Below are 16,738 nucleotides of genomic sequence, written 5' to 3'. Positions count from 1 at the left end.
GCATGTTGGTCTCTAAGGGATGGGAGAGAGAATGAGGCTAAGGGGGATACTTCCACTCAATTCAAGAGCATCTTTTGAAGGTTGCATGCCAGTTTTTGTATAATGCGTTGGTGCCCCAGGAGCAAGAGGGTGTTCTGGGCATCCAGGAAAATGAGTACTGACCACACAGTGGGAAAAGTGCTGTATAGCACTTGCCCTAAGCTCCCTATGAGCTGATTGTGTCCATTTCACAGATGGGAAAACCAAGGCTCTGGGAGCCTAGTTGTAACTCCAGAGCTCTTTCCTCAACTTCGGCCTGAAATTTCTTCCTCTGGAAGTTCCCCTCACCTTTCCCCAGACTCCCAGCCCTACAGCCTGATTTGGGAAGGGGGTCACCCAAGTGGGCTCCTTGTTGTTTCTGTACTCCTTGCCCTCCCCATGTAGGTGAGATGCCCCAGGCCAGCCAAACACCCGCCTCCAGCAGCACAGCTGTCCACAGCCTCCCAAAGTCCCCAGACCGGCCCGGCTCCACCAGCCCCTTTGCCCCATCGGCAGCTGACCTCCCCAGCATGCCTGAACCAGCCCTGACCTCCCGTACAAACCTAACAGGTAAGAATCAGCAGGACCCGTGAGAGTTACTGGAAGCAGAACTGAGGCCCTGGGGGAAGGGATTGCCTCAGACAATGAGGTCCACGAACAGAGCTGCCTGCAGACACGGGCAAGTTGTGTTTTTGTGTAAAACAGGGCAGGGAGGGTCTCCAGGGAGGGGGCATACGTGGGAGGGTTGGTGAGGGGAACAATTGGAGAATCCATGGGCCACCAGCCTTCACCATCTTGTTACATGGCAGGAAAACAGGCTCAATGCAGCCAGATCTTCTGAATTGTCAGCAGAATCTGGAGATCTTGATTTTTTTTTTTTTTTTTTTTTTTTTTTTTTGCGGTACGTGGGCCTCTCACTGTCATGGCCTCTCCTGTTGCGGAGCACAAGTTCCGGACGCGCAGGCCCAGCGGCCATGGCTCACGGGCCCAGCCGCTCCGCTGCATGTGGGATCCTCCCGGACCAGGGCACGAACCCGTGTCCCCTGCATCGGCAGGCGGACTCTCAACCACTGCACCACCAAGGAAGCCCTGGAGATCTTGATTTTAACATAGATATTGTGATTTTTAAAACACTGGTGAAAATTTTAAAAGTACAGCTGGCCAAAAAAAGACATCTTTGAGCAGGATACAGCCTCAGGTCACCACCTGGTAACCTCCATCTTGCGGAGACTCAGCCCACGTCAGCTCTGACCTTGCGATACTCAGAGGACCGATGCCCCAGAGGGAGGGAGGTCCCTGGGGCACCCCTCACCCTAACTCTGACACTGGCTTCTTCCCCTCCAGAGGATGAGATGTCCCCCACCCAATGCCCAGCAGCTCACGAGGCATCCAGCAAGCTTCCCAAGTGGCCTGGTGAGTGGTGGCAGGGTCCCTCTGCCTGGGTGCTGGAGGCTTCCTGTCACTCATTCACCCAACACTTATTCAATCCCTCACTTGTTGGCTCATTCATTCATTCACTTGCTCATTTGATTCCGCCATCTCAGCATTCATTCCGCCAGTTATACCTACACTTAGAGCAACATTTACTGAGGACCTGCCCCTCATAAGCCCATGCTAGGTGTTGACATCTTGTTTGTGAGGCTGAGAGAATGAAACAGGGAAGGGAGGGTGATTGGGAGAGTGGGTGAAGGCAGGAGTGGATGATGGGTGTGGGAGAGATGGAAGGTGGGAATGAAAGGGCAGCTGAGAGAATGGCCAGACGACTGAGTCTGACTCTGTTCCAGGTACACTTCCAGGCACATGAGATGTGGTCAATCATTAAAGTTGTAAACAGGGACTTCCCTGGTGGTCCAGTGGTTAAGACTCTGCGCTTCCATTGCAGGGGGCGCGGGTTTAATCGCTGGTCAGGGAACTAAGATCCCGCATGCCTCCCGGGATTGTTTGCGGCCAAAACAAACAAACAAAGTCATAAATAACCCCAGTATGATCCCCATTTTACAGATGAGGAGACTGAGGGCTAGTGGGGTATATCACATGCTCAATGTAACAGCAACACGTGGTAGAGCTGGAACTTGAACCAGAAACCTGGATTCCACTATCTTAACTCTTAGCACCACCAACCCCACCATGACCTCCCTATGGTCAGTGAACAAAGGAAGAAGGTTAGTGAGTAAATGAAAGAGTGGACAGATAATCAAGTGAGAAGATGAGTGAATGAATGGGTGTAGGAATGAATGAATGAGTGTCTGGGTAATTGAAGGAGGCAGCTAATCAAGAAGGCAGTCGGGGAAGACTTTGACGAATGGATGAACAAGCTAGTGATGGTGGCCGGGCTGGCCACTCTGCTGCCCTCACAGTGGCCAGTCCTGCCACTAGCATCCTCCTCTCCCCCACCCCACACCCTTTGACATGTGCAGAGAGTGTGGAACAATTCTACTGCTCGCTACGGAACAAGTACCAGGCTAAGCCCGCAGGCCCAGAAGGCATCCTGGTGGAGGTGGACCTGGTGAGGGTAAGGCTGGAGAGGAGCGGCGGCAAAAGCCAGGACAGAGAGCTGACCACCCTGGACTGGGCAGAGCGGCAGCCGGCCCGAGGAAGTCTGGGCGAGGTGCTGCTGGCCTCTAGCAACCACCGGCGGCCACGTGAGACGCAGGTGATCGCCGTGCTGGGCAAAGCAGGACAGGGGAAGAGTCACTGGGTCCAGGCCGTGAGCTGGGCCTGGGCCTGCGGCCAGCTGCCACAGTACGACTTTATCTTCTGCATCCCCTGCCACTGTTTGGACCGTCCGGGGGACACCTACCGCCTGCAGGATCTGCTCTTCTCCCTGGGTTCACAGCCACTGTCAGTGGACGACGAGGTCTTCAGTTACATCTTGAGGAGGCCCGACCGCATTCTGCTCATCCTGGATGCCTTCGAGGAGCTCGAAGCCCAAGACGGCTTCCTGCACAGTGCGGGCGGACCCACGTCGGCAGAAGCCCGCTCCCTCCGGGGGCTGCTGGCGGGCCTCTTCCAGCGCAAGCTGCTGAGAGGCTGCACCCTGCTGCTTACAGCCCGGCCCCGGGGCCGCCTGGCCCAGAGCCTGAGCAAGGCCGACGCTCTGTTCGAAGTGGCCGGCTTCTCCGCCCAGCAGGCCGAGACCTATGTGATGCGCTACTTTGAGTGTTCGGGGACCACCGAGCACCAAAAGAGAGCCCTGGCGCTCCTCCAGTCCCAGCCATTTCTCCTGAGTCACAGCCATAGCCCCACTGTGTGCCGGGCCGTGTGCCAGCTCTTGGAGGCCCTCCTGGAGCTAGGTGATGAGGCCCAGCTGCCTTCCACGCTCACGGGACTCTATGTTGGCTTACTAGGCCCAGGAGCCCGTGACAGCCCCCCAGGGGCCCTGGTGGGACTGGCCAGGCTGGCCTGGGAGCTGGGCCGCGGTCACCAGAGCAGCCTGCGGGAGGGCCAGTTCCCATCGGCCGAGGTGAGGGTCTGGGCTGTGGCCCAAGGCTTGGTGCAGCCCACCCCGGGGGCCCCGGAGACCAAGCTGGCCTTCTCCAGCTTCCTCCTGCAATGCTTCCTGGGCGCCATGTGGCTGGCTCTGAGCAGCGAAATCAAGGACAAGGAGCTGCCGCAGTATTTGGCATTGACCCCGAGGAAGAAGAGGCCCTATGACAACTGGCTGGAGGGCGTGCCGCGCTTTCTGGTTGGGCTGGTCTTCCAGCCTCGTGCCTGCTGCCTGGGAGCCCTGGCAGGGCTGGCGGGCTCCACCTCAGCGGTCAGGAAGCAGGAGGTGCTCACCAGGTACCTGAAGCGGCTGCAGCCTGGGGCGCTGAAGGCGGGGCGGCTGCTGGAGCTGCTGCACTGCGCCCACGAGGCGCTGGATGCCGGGCTTTGGCAGCATGTGCTGCAGGGGCTCCCGGCCCACCTCTCGTTCCTGGGCACCCGGCTCACACCTCCCGACACCTACGTGCTGGGCAGCGCCTTGGAGGCGGCGGGCCGAGACTTCTCCCTGGACCTCCGCAGCACTGGCGTTGACCCCTCTGGACTGGGGAGCCTCGTGGGACTCAGCTGTGTCACCCATTTCAGGTGGGGGCCGGGGGCAGGAGAGTGGGATCCTTTGCCTTGGGCACCTACAGCGGTCTTGGTGCTGTGCCCAGTGCTGACTCTGTGGGGTCTCATTCAGCATGAATGGCAGCCAGATGGGGGCAGAAGTGATTCTATCCTTTTTTAAGATGAGGAAGCCAAGGCTCAGAGGGGTACGGTAGCTTGCCCAAGGTCACACAGCCAGCATCATTCTTTCAACCAGTATTTGAAGGCTGGCCTTATGACAGGCGCTGGGCCACGTCTAGAATCTAAGACTGACCTGGGTTTGAATTCGTTTTATTTTCTCCATCCCCTGATCAAGCCACTGTTTTGTCATGGTTAGATTAAAGCCATAGCCTCCCCTGACCTCCCTGCCTCCATTCTCCTCTTCCACGCCACTTTATATTCAACCATCAGCTCACATCTCCCTAGAAATTGCATCTGATCATATTCCATCCTTCCTTACAATCTTTCAGAGGCACCCCACCTCCCTCAGGATGAAGTCAAAGTTCCTTAATTTAAATTAAGGAATCTAAATCCTTCAGTGATCTGTTTGATCATTTAAGCCTCATCTCCAGAGAATCTCTGCCACCTTCCCCCTAAGCATACTTTACCCAAGCTGTAAGGTCTACACCATTGTAGTGGTTCAACTGAGAATTTAGCACTGAGCTTCCTGGTAGCCAAAGCAAAAAGGGAAATAAAACCACTGGGAGAGTTGAGAAAAAGGAGGAATTGATAAAGACTTGAGTGGTCATGGAAAACGTTCTAGAGGAAGTAGGGGTTAAGTTGAGGAAGGAAAATATCTGAATAGGTAGGAGGTCCTTCATGGAGCCGCCACCCCCCCACCCCCCACATTATGGTCTAGCCCAGTCACCATGACTGGGTCTGAAGCCCTTCCTCCACAGGGCTGCCTTGAGTGACACAGTGGAGCTGTGGGAGTCCCTACAGCAGCATGGGGAGGCCAAGTTACTCCGAGCAGTGAAGGAGAAGTTCACCATTGAGCCTTTCAAGGCTGAATCCATGAAGGATGTGGAAGACCTGGGCAACCTCGTGCAGATCCAGAGGTGAGAGGGGAAGGGTATGGGAGTTGGTCCAGACCATGCAGGACCTAATATTAAGTTTGCTATTAACACTTCTTCCTCTTTTGGGGGGACCTCCCCTGCTCCCCGCCAGCCAATGACCATCTAAAATCTCTCACTGCAGTCACCACCCAGGCAGAGTCCCCAAGATTTATCACTCTCTCCACTTCAGAACTTGCCATCATGTACCCAATTCTTTCTCAGCTAAAGCCAAGGAGATATTCTCTCCTGCTAAGAGTTCATAAGCTGCCTTCTGCATCCAGTAACACAAATGACACCTATGGCCACCTTTCAAGGCAGCCAGGACCAGTATCATTCCCATTTTCTAGATGGCAGAGGTCTAAGGTTCAGAGGGCAGAGGAAACGTGACCACAGAGCAACTGTCTTTCCCTCATTCCTTCATCATACATTGTTTGAGCACCTACTATGCGCTGCCTGGGATGGGTGTGGGTAATGCCTCCTCTAAGGCTCTTTTCCGTGAAACACACAGTAATGCCTTAATAATATCCTGTCCTGAGGTTTTTCTTTTTAACAAGGGGACAACAGTAGCCCAAGGAAGGCAGTCCTTCTGGGGAATTTTGGACACTGGGGCAGGCGTCCCCCCTAGGAGGGGGCTCCATGACAGGTGAGGAGCCAGCTCTTCCCTAACATTGCCCGTTCTCTCCAGGACAAGAAGTTCCTCTGAAGACACGCCTGGGGAACTCCCTGCCATCCGAGACTTAAAGAAGCTGGAGTTTGCGTAAGCAAAGGGGTAAATTGTCTCGGGTCCCCACGAGGTTTCTCCTCTGGCATTAGCTGGGCTTGTGCCACCAGAATGGAGATGGGTCCTCAGAATCATTCTTACCCTCTTGCCCCACCACTCTGGAAACCAGCTTCCAGCAGCTGGGGCATGGCCGGTCTGGGCTAGTCCTGGAGGTTCTCGGGGGTGAAGCTAACTTGCCCATTTGCTGGTGAACATACTCGTTCGCATCCACTCATTCAACAGACCTACTCATATGACCGAGGCCACTGTTCTCAATGAGCTTGCTGTCCAGTGTAAATAGACAATTACCACCTGCTGTGATTAGTGGCCAGAAACTCAAGGGCTGTGAGCGTGAAGACTTAGGGGAGGTCAAGATGACTTCCTGGAAGAGGAGACTGAAGGCTTGAAGCTTGACAAAGAAATAGGAATGAACCATGCTGGGTGGAGATATTATCTCCCCACTGTACAGAAGCAGACATTGAGGCCTTGAGAGTGTAAATTGTTTGTCCAAAGTCACAAATGTCAGGTCAGCCTGGCTGTTGCTCCAACAAACAAAAAAGTTAAATTCATGGTAGGTCCTTGTTAGGGATCTAAAATCATCCAACAATTAAGAAGGAATTATTAAACAACTACAGTGTACTCAGTGCCATAATCTTATTAATTTCAAGAGCCACTCTGGGAGATAGTCATTATCATCCCAATTTTACAGATGAGGAAACTGAGGCCTAGTGAGGTTAAGTAACTTGTCCAAGGTCCCCAGCTGGTCACCCACAAGCTGTCTGCTCTTCCTGATCACAGCTCCCCCCGTGCCCCAGAAAAAGCCAAGCGTTTCTTCTTTTGAACAGCGACAAGAGGCCAAATTTGTGCAGAGGTGAAAAATATTGCTGAAAAGAGGAACTGTATGAAAACAATCACCAAGGGCCCCTTCTGGCTTTGAATTATTTTTAGCTTAAAAAGCCCCTAATTCAAGGTCGGAACTGTGCTCTGGGGAACAGCAGCCATGGGGTAGAACAGCCCAGAACCCGGAGAGTAGCCACCTGCAGGCCAGAAGCCCTGAGAAAGTTCTGAGGAAAGAAGGAAGGAAGGAAAGGACTATTTTGGGCGTGAGACTGGCAGCCACCATGCCGGGCACCCTGTAGATCTCATGTGCATGTAGGTTAGGCCCCTCAGCCGCTCAGAACCCTGCAGGGGCTCTGCTGGTGGACGATTCTCCCCTGATTCAGCCCCCATTTACCTCTTCACCCTCGCCTCCTGCACTCTTTCCAGCCACGTGGGTCCTCTTAATGGTTTTCAACCTCACTAGGCATGGTCCGACCCCTGGGCCTTTGCACTGGCTGTGCCTTCCACCCAGGACACTCTTCCCCAGGTATCAGCATGGCCCACGCCCTCACTTTCTTCCAGTTTTCAGTGAGAGAGGCCTTTTCTGACTCCTGTATTTAAAAGTACAGTTCTGCCCTGCTCACACTGTGCTTTTCTCTGTATCAATTATCTCCCACACCAGACAGTTTACCAATTTCTTTGATTATCTGTCTTGCCCCCTGGAATGTCAGCTCCACGAGGGCAATGATTTTTGTCTGTTTTGTTCATGGCTGTCTGCGTGACAGGCTTGATGGGCCTGGAACACAGTAGGCAAGCAATCAATATTTGATAAATGAATTCCTTAATCTTTCCAAAAACCTCCTAAGATTGGGGCTAAATTTGAGAAGATTGAGACTCAGAGGTTAAGGGATTTGCCCAAAAAGCCCCACAGAAGCTAAGTGGTAGAGCCCAGATTCAAATCAGATTACAGATTCCCATCTTGTGACCTTTCATTGAGGCTAGTAGTTCCCAGACTTCGGGGTTTCCAAGACTGAGAATATTTCAGAGTGAATTTCAGTGACTATGTGCAGTTACCATCTTTTAATTTGTATCAAGTATGTTCATTCAAACAAGTGAAATAACTGCTGCTGACACCATAATTTTATTAAAAATGAACATTTTAATGTCAAAAAAGTTCAAAGGATATAATTTCAGAATAAAAGACTGTTCTTTACACTGAGTACACTTAACCATATTTTAAAAACAGGGACTTCCCTGGCGGTCCAGTGGTTAAGACTCTGTACTTCCAAGGCAGGGGCCGTGGGTTCGATCCCTGGTCGGGGAACTAAAATCTCACATGCTGCGTGGCATGGCCAAAAATTAAAAAAAAAAAAAAAAAAAAAAAAGAACAAAGAAAAGAAAAACAAAAAAAAACAAAATAGCCCTCTGTTGTCTTTATTTTTCTCATTCTCTCAAAATCTGGTCTAAATGTCCATCCAGGCTGTGTGACCTTGTATGAGTTCGTTAACCTCTCTGTGCTTCAGTTTCCCCATCTGTAAAATGGGGATAAGAAGTGCTCTTAGCTCAGAGTCATTGTGAGGATTAAATGAGGTCTGATCTGAGTGATGGGCCCAGTGTGTTCCTGGCACATAAAAAGTGCTCAAGAAATGGTTCTATTTGTTGTTAAAAAGCAATGGCAAATAAGTAAACCATCTTTCTCATCACTGGTGGTGGTCCTCAGGCCAGCATTTGGGAACCACTTCCCCAGGCCAGGGTGGGAGAAGGTGCATGTGGATGTCAGCAGGAGTAAGAACTGGCTCCCCACTCAGAGATGAAAGATGGGGAGCCCCCAGCTGGGAGCCCAGATGGCCTCTTGAGTGGGCTTTGTGAAATGTGCCTGAAGCAGGAGGGATTGGGGTCCCACCAGGTGGAGCTGGGGGTAGTTAAGGCCTCAGATGGGCCTGCCTTCTGTGGGGTCCAGTAGAGGGGCCATGACTGCTTCAGGGTCTTAACTCTGCGCTTTGCCTTCTAGGCTGGGCCCCATCTTGGGCCCTCAGGCTTTTCCCAAACTGGTGAAGATCCTTGAGGCCTTTTCTTCCCTTCAGCATCTGGAGTGAGTATAGACCCCGGAATCCCTCCTGGAGACACTGGGCTTTGACAACCCCAAACCCTGGCCTTGTTTGTCCCTTTCTCTCTCTGTGTGTGTCCTGCTGCTTCCTCAGTGTGGCTGGTGTGAGTGACCAGACGCCCCCACTGCAGGGAAGCGATGGCAGAAGGAAATCCCCAACAATAAAAATAGGTTGAATCCTTTCGAGATCTTCGAAACTCTTTTCCCCTCATGTGCTGCTCCCAGCAATCCCATGGGGAGGCAGGGCTGGGGAACATGATCCCATTGTACACCTGAGGTCTCTAGAGGTTAAGGAAGTTGCTCCAGCTCATGGGGCTGCCAGGAAGGAAAACAGTGATTCAGGTCCATGGGTAGATAGGGCCCTGTCCACTTGTTGGCCTGGCAGTCCCAGGTGATGAAGATTTGCTCTCAAATGCTCGGAGTTGCAGCTGCATCTGGCCGTGGTGTGTCCAGGGGTGGGAGCATGGGAGGAAGCCACTGCTGGGTCGGAAGGTGGGGGAGAATCGGGTGGCCTCCAGGGTGCTGGCTGATGGCCCTCAATCTGATTCCATCTGCAGCCTGGACTCACTGAGTGAGAACAAGATCGGGGATGAGGGTGTCGCCCAGCTCTCGGCCACCTTCCCTCAGCTGAAGGCCCTGGAGACGCTCAAGTGAGTGCACTGGGCCGGCCCTTCCTGCTGCATTTGTCCCCAAAGTCCAGCTTTTTTATTCTTTCTTTCACTCATCCATTCAATCGTGCATTCGTTTAATCATCCACCCATTCATTCATTCAATCATTTCTTTAATCAGCCATTCAACCAATCATTTATTCATTTAATCAACAAATACGTAAGAAGCACTTACTGTGTACAGACACCATTCAAGGCCCTGGAGAGCCAGCTTTAAACAAAGCAAAGCCCCTGACCTCAGGGATCTGCTAGGGAGGAGACGCAGTAAACAAGCAAACAAGCGTCCATAATTATGAAGTGTACAGTAATGACTGTGAGCAATGTTTAGTGAGAGAAAGACTGGGGAGGTGAGACAGGAGAGATAGATTAGGATTTATCAGTAACACATTATTATCAAAATAGTGAATTTCTATTAAAAAAAAACTGTTCTGGGTTTGGGAAATAGCAGATGGATATGATGCAGGAGGGTCAACATGATTTTTTTACTGAACCTAGAGGGATCATCAAAATCTACCCACACTCTACTCCACAACCACGATCAGGGCCGCCACAGAACTCACCAGAATTCACTTAGGGATTTCCTTGATGGTAGGACACTGAGACTTATTAAGTAATTTATAGTGTTTGAGGAAACAGAGTGAGTAAGCTAGATTTCCCTCCCTTCGTCCTTCCTTACATCCTCCCTCCCTCCCTCCATTTCCCTCTCTCTCCCACCTTTCCTTCCTTCCTTTTTTACCCCACTTAAATATTTTCTGAGCACCTACTATGTGCTTGGCATGGCTGTAGGCACAGGGATAGAGTAAGGAACAGACTCGACCCCTCACCTCGTGGAGTCCACGTCATTAAACAAATAATGTAAACCCTTACGTAATGACAGTGCTGAAAAGTGGTCCAAAGGGAAAAGAATGGATGCTACATCTGCATCCTCACCCCCATCACCCCACTCAGCCTCAGGGCGTGACTGCATCATTTTACTGATTTAGCCCAAGTCTACCCATAGCGCCCTCACACAGTTCAGCACCCACGACTCTCATCCCGGTAGAATGTCCTGTTCTTGCTGCCCTGGGATGCCCTGGGAGGAAGCAGGGGTTCCCAGCCCTGCCGGAGCCTGGGGTGATGGACACTGATGGGGAGGGGCATTCAGGTTTGGCCCTGAGCCCTCCCCTTTTTGTACTCCCGCAGTTTGTCCCAGAACAATATCACTGACTTGGGTGCCTGCAAGCTGGCGGAGGCCCTGCCCTTGCTGGCTGCGTCCCTCCTCAGGCTGAGGTGAGTGGGGCCCTCTATTGGTCAGGTGCTGAGCTGGTGGGCTGGAGGGCGGGCAGAGAACCCCCTTGGTGGCAGCTGTAAGGTCCAACACTGGGACCCTGAAAGCAATCACTACAGGCTGTTCTACCACATCAGTGTTGCACAACTTGGTGGGGGTAGGGAGTGGGGGGCGCCGACCTAAAATCCAACATGAACGCCCTCCCCTGGAGTTGGGTGATGCCACCGCCCTGAACGAGATTAGCAGCCCCTGGGGAAGGGCATCTGGCAAACTCTGGGCAAATCACTTACTCATCTCGAGTCTCTGTTTCCTCATCTGGAAAATGGGTACCATCCCAATAGCCTATGGAAAGCGCTTGGTGCAGTGCCTGGCCCTGGTGCTTAATAAATCTTGGCCCTCTTTCCCCAGGGCACGGCAGGACTGGGCCTTTTCTGGAGTCCGGGGTGGTTTCTAGAATGCTGACTATGCACAGGTAGCCTTGGCTGGCTCTTGTTATGCACACATCACTCCGTGCCTACACTGTCACCTCCTGGCGGGCCTTGGAATAGCACATTCTTGCTTTTTTTTTTTTTTTTTTTTTTTTTGCGGTACGTGGGCCTCTCACTGTTGTGGCCTCTCCCATTGCGGAGCACAGGCTCCGGACGCGCAGGCTCAGCGGCCATGGCTCACGGGCCTAGCCGCTCCGCGGCATGTGGGATCTTCCCGGACCGGGGCATGAACCCACGTCCCCTGTATCGGCAGGCGGACTCTCAACCACTGCGCCACCAGGGAAGCCCCACATTCTTGCTTTTGCTTACTTCCAGCCCGGTGCCTGGTGGTTCCCTGGGACTAATGGGTCCTTCCAGCCCATTATCCTTCCAGCCACGGTCCCTGAGTGCAGCTGTATAGGTTGTGTGCTGTGCAGTTTGTAGTCTATGTGATTGGCACGCCCTAGAGTTGTGAGGGTATCTAATATTCTCTAATATCAACCATGGGCCAGAACCTGTGCTAGAAACTAGAGCTACAGCTATGAACAAAACCAGGGTGGATCTTGCTTTCAAGTTCCTTGCGTAATAAATAAGTAAGCACGTGCATAAACAAAATGTTTAAAATGCTGATTCATGCTGGGAATAAGGAAACTAACAAAGACCCCAGAGGGTACAATAGGGAGTGCTGAATTCACCAGGGAGGTCAGGAGACCCCTGAGGAGGGGACCCTCCCCCTTCTGTGGGATGCTCTCAGGGAAAAGCATTCCAGGGAGAGGGAACAGTAGAGACAAAGGCCCTGAGGTGGGAAAGAGGTTGGATCTTTGAGGGCCAGAAGGGGGGCCTCTGTGTCTGGCTATAGGGAATGAGGGACAGAGGGTGGGAGATAAGGCGGGAGAGGTCAGGGAAGGCCAGATCATGCAGGGAGACCCTTGCGGGCCACGAGAGTGGTTGGAGGTTTTTCCATTGTGAATGGAGAAGCAGGTGGGGCATGTGGGGGTGATATGTGATCTGATTGACACTTTAAGAAACCTCATATTGGGAGTTCCCTGGTGGCCTAGTGGTTAGGATTCCGCGCTTTCACTGCTGTGGCCTGGGTTCAGTCCCTGGTCGGGGAACTGAGATCCTGCAAGCTGCGCAGCGTGGCCAAAAAACAAAGGAACCTCATATTTTATGGACTGTAAGATGCCATCCATTTGTAAGACACCATTAAGGGGACAAAACGCTGCTAATTAAATGACATCCATTGATTATCAGACACATCCTGATCGCAATGATTTTCAAATGTGAACATGTACATCTTGGCATCAATGAAATATGGGAAGAATCCTCTTCCTGTGGGTGAGGAAGGGCCTCCTGGTTCTAAGATCCATCCCAGGAAGGGATTGTAAAACCCCTACCTGGTTCCTGCCCTGGTACCGGCCGACCCACGACATCAGGGGTTCCTGGAGTTTAGCTTGAATCCACTTTGCTGCAGTGTAGACTTGCTGCTTTTACATGCAGCCCTGCTGTGTTGCTCTGAGGCTGAGACAAGGCAAAGTCACGGCCTTGAAATTAGAACCGTGGCTGCACCTGGCTTGTTAAAAGGACGCTCATTAATGAATATACGGCTTAAGCTGGCACCAGTGAAGGTGTCGTGCTATTTCTGACACTGCCGATGGTGACTGAATATATTATAGAAACCTGAGCCTGCCCAGTGACTCTGGGTTTCTCTCTCTCCTGCTATTCCCGACGCTGCCCCACCCCCCACAGTAACTTGTATAACCCCCACAAACCCCCTTGGGAGGTATAATAACCATAGTTAACATGTAGTTCATTCCACATGTCAGGCCCTGTTCTGGGTGTTTTACCAACATTAACTCATTTACTCCTCCCCACAATTACTCTATCATGCCCATTTTATGGAGGAGCAAACTGAGTCACAGGGGAGCTGAGTAACTCACCAAAGATCAGACAGGCAGCAAGCCACAGAGCTGGGATTTGAACTTGGGCTGTTTCAGATGGGAAGCTACCTCCACTTAGTCCTGCTGCTTCCCTGAACTCACTGAGTGACCACAGAGAAGCAGCCTCAACTCTCTGGGCCTCAGTTTCCCCCTCTGTTAAATGGGGCAGTAATTCTGGCTGGGTGTGGCTCTCCCTGGGCCCTGACCCCCCCAGCACCCCCGGCCCCCGCCCTGACCTCTTTCTCCGGCAGCTTGTACAATAACTGCATCTGCGATGTGGGAGCTGAGAGCCTGGCACACGTGCTTCCAGACATGGTGTCCCTCCGGGTGCTGGAGTGAGTGTGGGAACCTGGGCAGTGGGGGTGGGGCCAGGACTTGGGAGGACCAGGGTCTCCTGCTGGCATCATGGGAAGGGCTGGGCTGAGGTCTGGTTGTCGAGAGCGTGGTGATGACCTTGGTCTGGGGCTTATTGGTCCCCAGGGCCAGGATCCACAATGGGTTTCTCTTCTCAGTGTCCAGTACAACAAGTTCACAGCTGCCGGGGCCCAGCAGCTCACTGCCAGCCTGAGAAAGTGCCCTCACGTGGAGAAGCTGGCGTAAGTCTCAGCAGTGGTGGAGGGAGAGTCAGTGTGTGGTTCACCTTGTGAGCCCTGAGACCAAATCCCACTCTGTCCCTCACCAGCGTTCAACCTTGGGCAAGCAGACACATCAACCCTCTGGACCTAGTTTCTTATCTTCTTTTTTTTTTTTTTTCTTTTGGCAAGGCTGCATGGCTTGCGGTATCTTAGTTCCCGGACCAGGGATTGAACCTGGGCCCTCAGCAGTGAGAGCACCAAGTCCTAACCACTGGACCGCAGGGAAGTCCCTGGCCTCAGTTTCTTCGTCTGTAAAATGGGAGTGACAATAATATTTACCCCCTATTTAAATATTTATATTTAAATTGTGGGGTTTTAATTTGTCAATATACTCAGAAGAGTGTCTGGTACACAAAAATGTTCTATATACTAGGCTGAACAATATGAAATCGCTTATATTCAACCATTTTTGACCTACACACCTGGCCATTTCATATGGTTGAAACTTATTTATCATTACATCACTATGATGTCTACTGTCCAGTACTGTACTTGATTGTCTTTCAAAGCACTTTTGTCTACATAATCACTCATATCTTCTAGGAGGGATAGGGTGGCTCTTGTAAGACCCATTTTGCAGATGAGGAGAATAAGGCACAGATAGGTTAACTAAACTTTTTGAGATCACACAGCAAGTCAGTGGCAGAATCAGTTTTTAAAAAGGGGTCTTGGGGCTCCTAGGCCTCTGGTGTCCCCATGACCCCACACTAGGCTAGGTGGGAGGAGGGATTTGGGGGCAGCTTGCGTGGGGACCACCCCCTCTCCTCTAACCTCTGTGTGCCATGCCCCCATCACAGGATGTGGACGCCCACCATCCCTTTTGGCGTCCAGGAACACCTGCAGCAGCTGGACTCAAGGATCATCCTGAGATGATCCAGGCTGTGCCTGGGACAAGGTAACTGAGGTGAGCTTGGAAGGGGAGAACCACGGGGGTCCCTGGGGACAGTGTCCTATGAAGTCAGAATCCATAAAAGGTGGGCGGGGCAGCAGGTGGGAGCTGGGTGACAACTCCTGGACCATGTGCCATCTGGGCCCACCCCGTATCCCCCTGAGCTGGGCTCGGTGCGGTGTCTTCTAAAGGCTTTGAGGACTTGGGCTCTGAGGATCCTCCCTATGGGCAGGCGTGGGACCCGGGGAAGGACAGGTGGGTCAGCCGTGCACGTCCCACGGCCCTCAGCATTGGGAAGGTCTGCCTTCGAGGACTCCCCAGCCTCGGCTGCTGTTTCAACCTGTCGGCTGCCCCCGATGCCCGGCATTGTTTTCATAGGAATTTGCTCTACCAGTTTCCTGCCTCTCTCTGTGCGGATGACTGTCCCCTCACTTCCATGCTCCCCCGACCTGGGACATCCCCCTCGTCCATTCCTCCCATCCCTCCCATCCCCAATCTCGACCGCACTTTACCCATGTGTTAAACTGCCCTGTCCTGAAACTTCCTGATCTCCACCCATCCTGACCTCTCACAGCATGTTCTCCGAGGACACTGACATGCTGGACCCTGACCTGGTTATTTATGGACACAACTCTTCTTGGGCTGTTTCCCATGAGCCTCGGCGTCCTGGTGCCCAGCCCTGGTGGCTCAGAGTCGGCCCCCGCCCAGCTGCGGAAAGGACCCATGGCCTGTTCTGCGAACAGACCCAGGCCCGGCCCTAGGCTCCTTCGGAGAGCAGGTTGATGTCAGCCCTGCTCAGCCACTGCAGCCCTGGCAGATGGGCCAGTGCCTGGTGGCAGGTGCTGTGCACCCAAGAGCCCTGAGGCATTCCCTGCAGGACACTGCAGACAGCTGTGGCCAGGCCAGAGAGAGGGATGAAGCGGCCACATCCCCAGCTGCCCAGGTCCCTGCCGGCCTGGGGAGAAAGCACTGCTCCACGCTGCTCTCCTAAAGAGCAAGCTCTGAGGATACCAGCGACCATCCCCTGCCTGCTGACTTCCCAAACCATGACCGGCTGGGATTCTACAGCAACTGCCTTCTGTCTCTGGGACTCACTGGTTTGCAATAACTTTGTTTGCTGAGGCCAAATCTAGGCCTGGCCAGACACACTGGACCTTAGCAGGAAAAGAGCTGATGGTACACTAACGGAGGAGGGGAGGGGCGATGGACTGGAACCACGTCTACATTTTTGCCTTCATTTCCTGTGTCTTTTTTCACTACATGATAAATGGCTCATTTAATCCCACGGGCAGGTCCTGTGTTTGAGTTATACCGTGCTTACCATCTCGGATGCCCACTCTTCCGGCTAGCTAATGCGCCACAAACCGCCCCCAAACGCAGTGGCTTACAACAGCACACACTTATTCCGCTCACACACCTGTCTCTGGGCAGGGCTTGGCGGGGACAGCGCGTCTCTGCCCCACTCAGTGTCGGCTGAGGTTGTCTGGAGGCTCAGTCACGCATATGTCTGGCACCCGATGCTGCCCAGCGGCCGGGGGCCTTGGTTCCCCTAAGGAAGTGGCAGGGGGACTCTCCCTGTGGGCGAGTTTGGGCTTCCTCACAGCATGGTGGCTGCGTTGAAGGGTGATCACCCCAAGAGGAAGAGACGTTGCGGGGGCAGAGGAGACCGAGACCATGGGGAACAGCCCTGCCCTTTCTGTAACCCAGCCTTAGAAGCTGTCACACAGCATCACTTCTGCCATATTCTACGGCGAGTTGACGGAGGCCCTTGCTCTCTTGCCCTCCCCACCCCCCTCAGCCCAACACACACAGCAGAGTCCACTTCGGCTCAAGCTGTCTTTCGGGAAAGGATTTTCTCTATGGCTTCCTACCATTCATTGGAAAATTCATTATCTGGGGGTCAGCAAGGCTGAAGCACCGTGAGCCTTGCAGAGTGTTTTCCTCTGTCTCGGATCCTCTGCTCTACCCTGGGAGTCGTTTCTTAGCTGAGCTGGAATCCGGCCCTGGCCACGGCAAGCCTGGAAGGGACTTGGCAGCTTTGC

General features: G+C 53.0%; 1 protein-coding gene across 1 annotated transcript in view; it reads left to right on the top strand.

The window, feature by feature from the left end:
- Positions 1 to 16,026, top strand: part of CIITA (class II major histocompatibility complex transactivator) — a 37,650-nt gene extending 21,624 nt beyond the window's left edge. The window contains exons 9-20 of the mRNA XM_060285477.1: positions 424 to 588; positions 1,363 to 1,431; positions 2,436 to 4,086; positions 4,989 to 5,147; positions 5,830 to 5,901; positions 8,735 to 8,815; positions 9,388 to 9,480; positions 10,681 to 10,767; positions 13,424 to 13,507; positions 13,685 to 13,768; positions 14,605 to 14,711; positions 15,271 to 16,026. Coding sequence (XP_060141460.1) covers positions 424 to 588; positions 1,363 to 1,431; positions 2,436 to 4,086; positions 4,989 to 5,147; positions 5,830 to 5,901; positions 8,735 to 8,815; positions 9,388 to 9,480; positions 10,681 to 10,767; positions 13,424 to 13,507; positions 13,685 to 13,768; positions 14,605 to 14,680 — 2,621 coding nt within the window. The 3' untranslated portion in view covers positions 14,681 to 14,711; positions 15,271 to 16,026. The remainder of the gene's footprint in view (positions 1 to 423; positions 589 to 1,362; positions 1,432 to 2,435; positions 4,087 to 4,988; positions 5,148 to 5,829; positions 5,902 to 8,734; positions 8,816 to 9,387; positions 9,481 to 10,680; positions 10,768 to 13,423; positions 13,508 to 13,684; positions 13,769 to 14,604; positions 14,712 to 15,270) is intronic.
- The last annotated feature ends 712 nt before the right edge of the window (positions 16,027 to 16,738 follow it).

The sequence above is a fragment of the Globicephala melas genome, chromosome 15, assembly GCF_963455315.2.
Source record: "Globicephala melas chromosome 15, mGloMel1.2, whole genome shotgun sequence".
NCBI classification, from domain to species: Eukaryota; Metazoa; Chordata; class Mammalia; order Artiodactyla; family Delphinidae; genus Globicephala; species Globicephala melas.
Note: the sequence above shows the minus strand (reverse complement) of the source record. Positions and strands in the feature narration are given on the sequence as shown.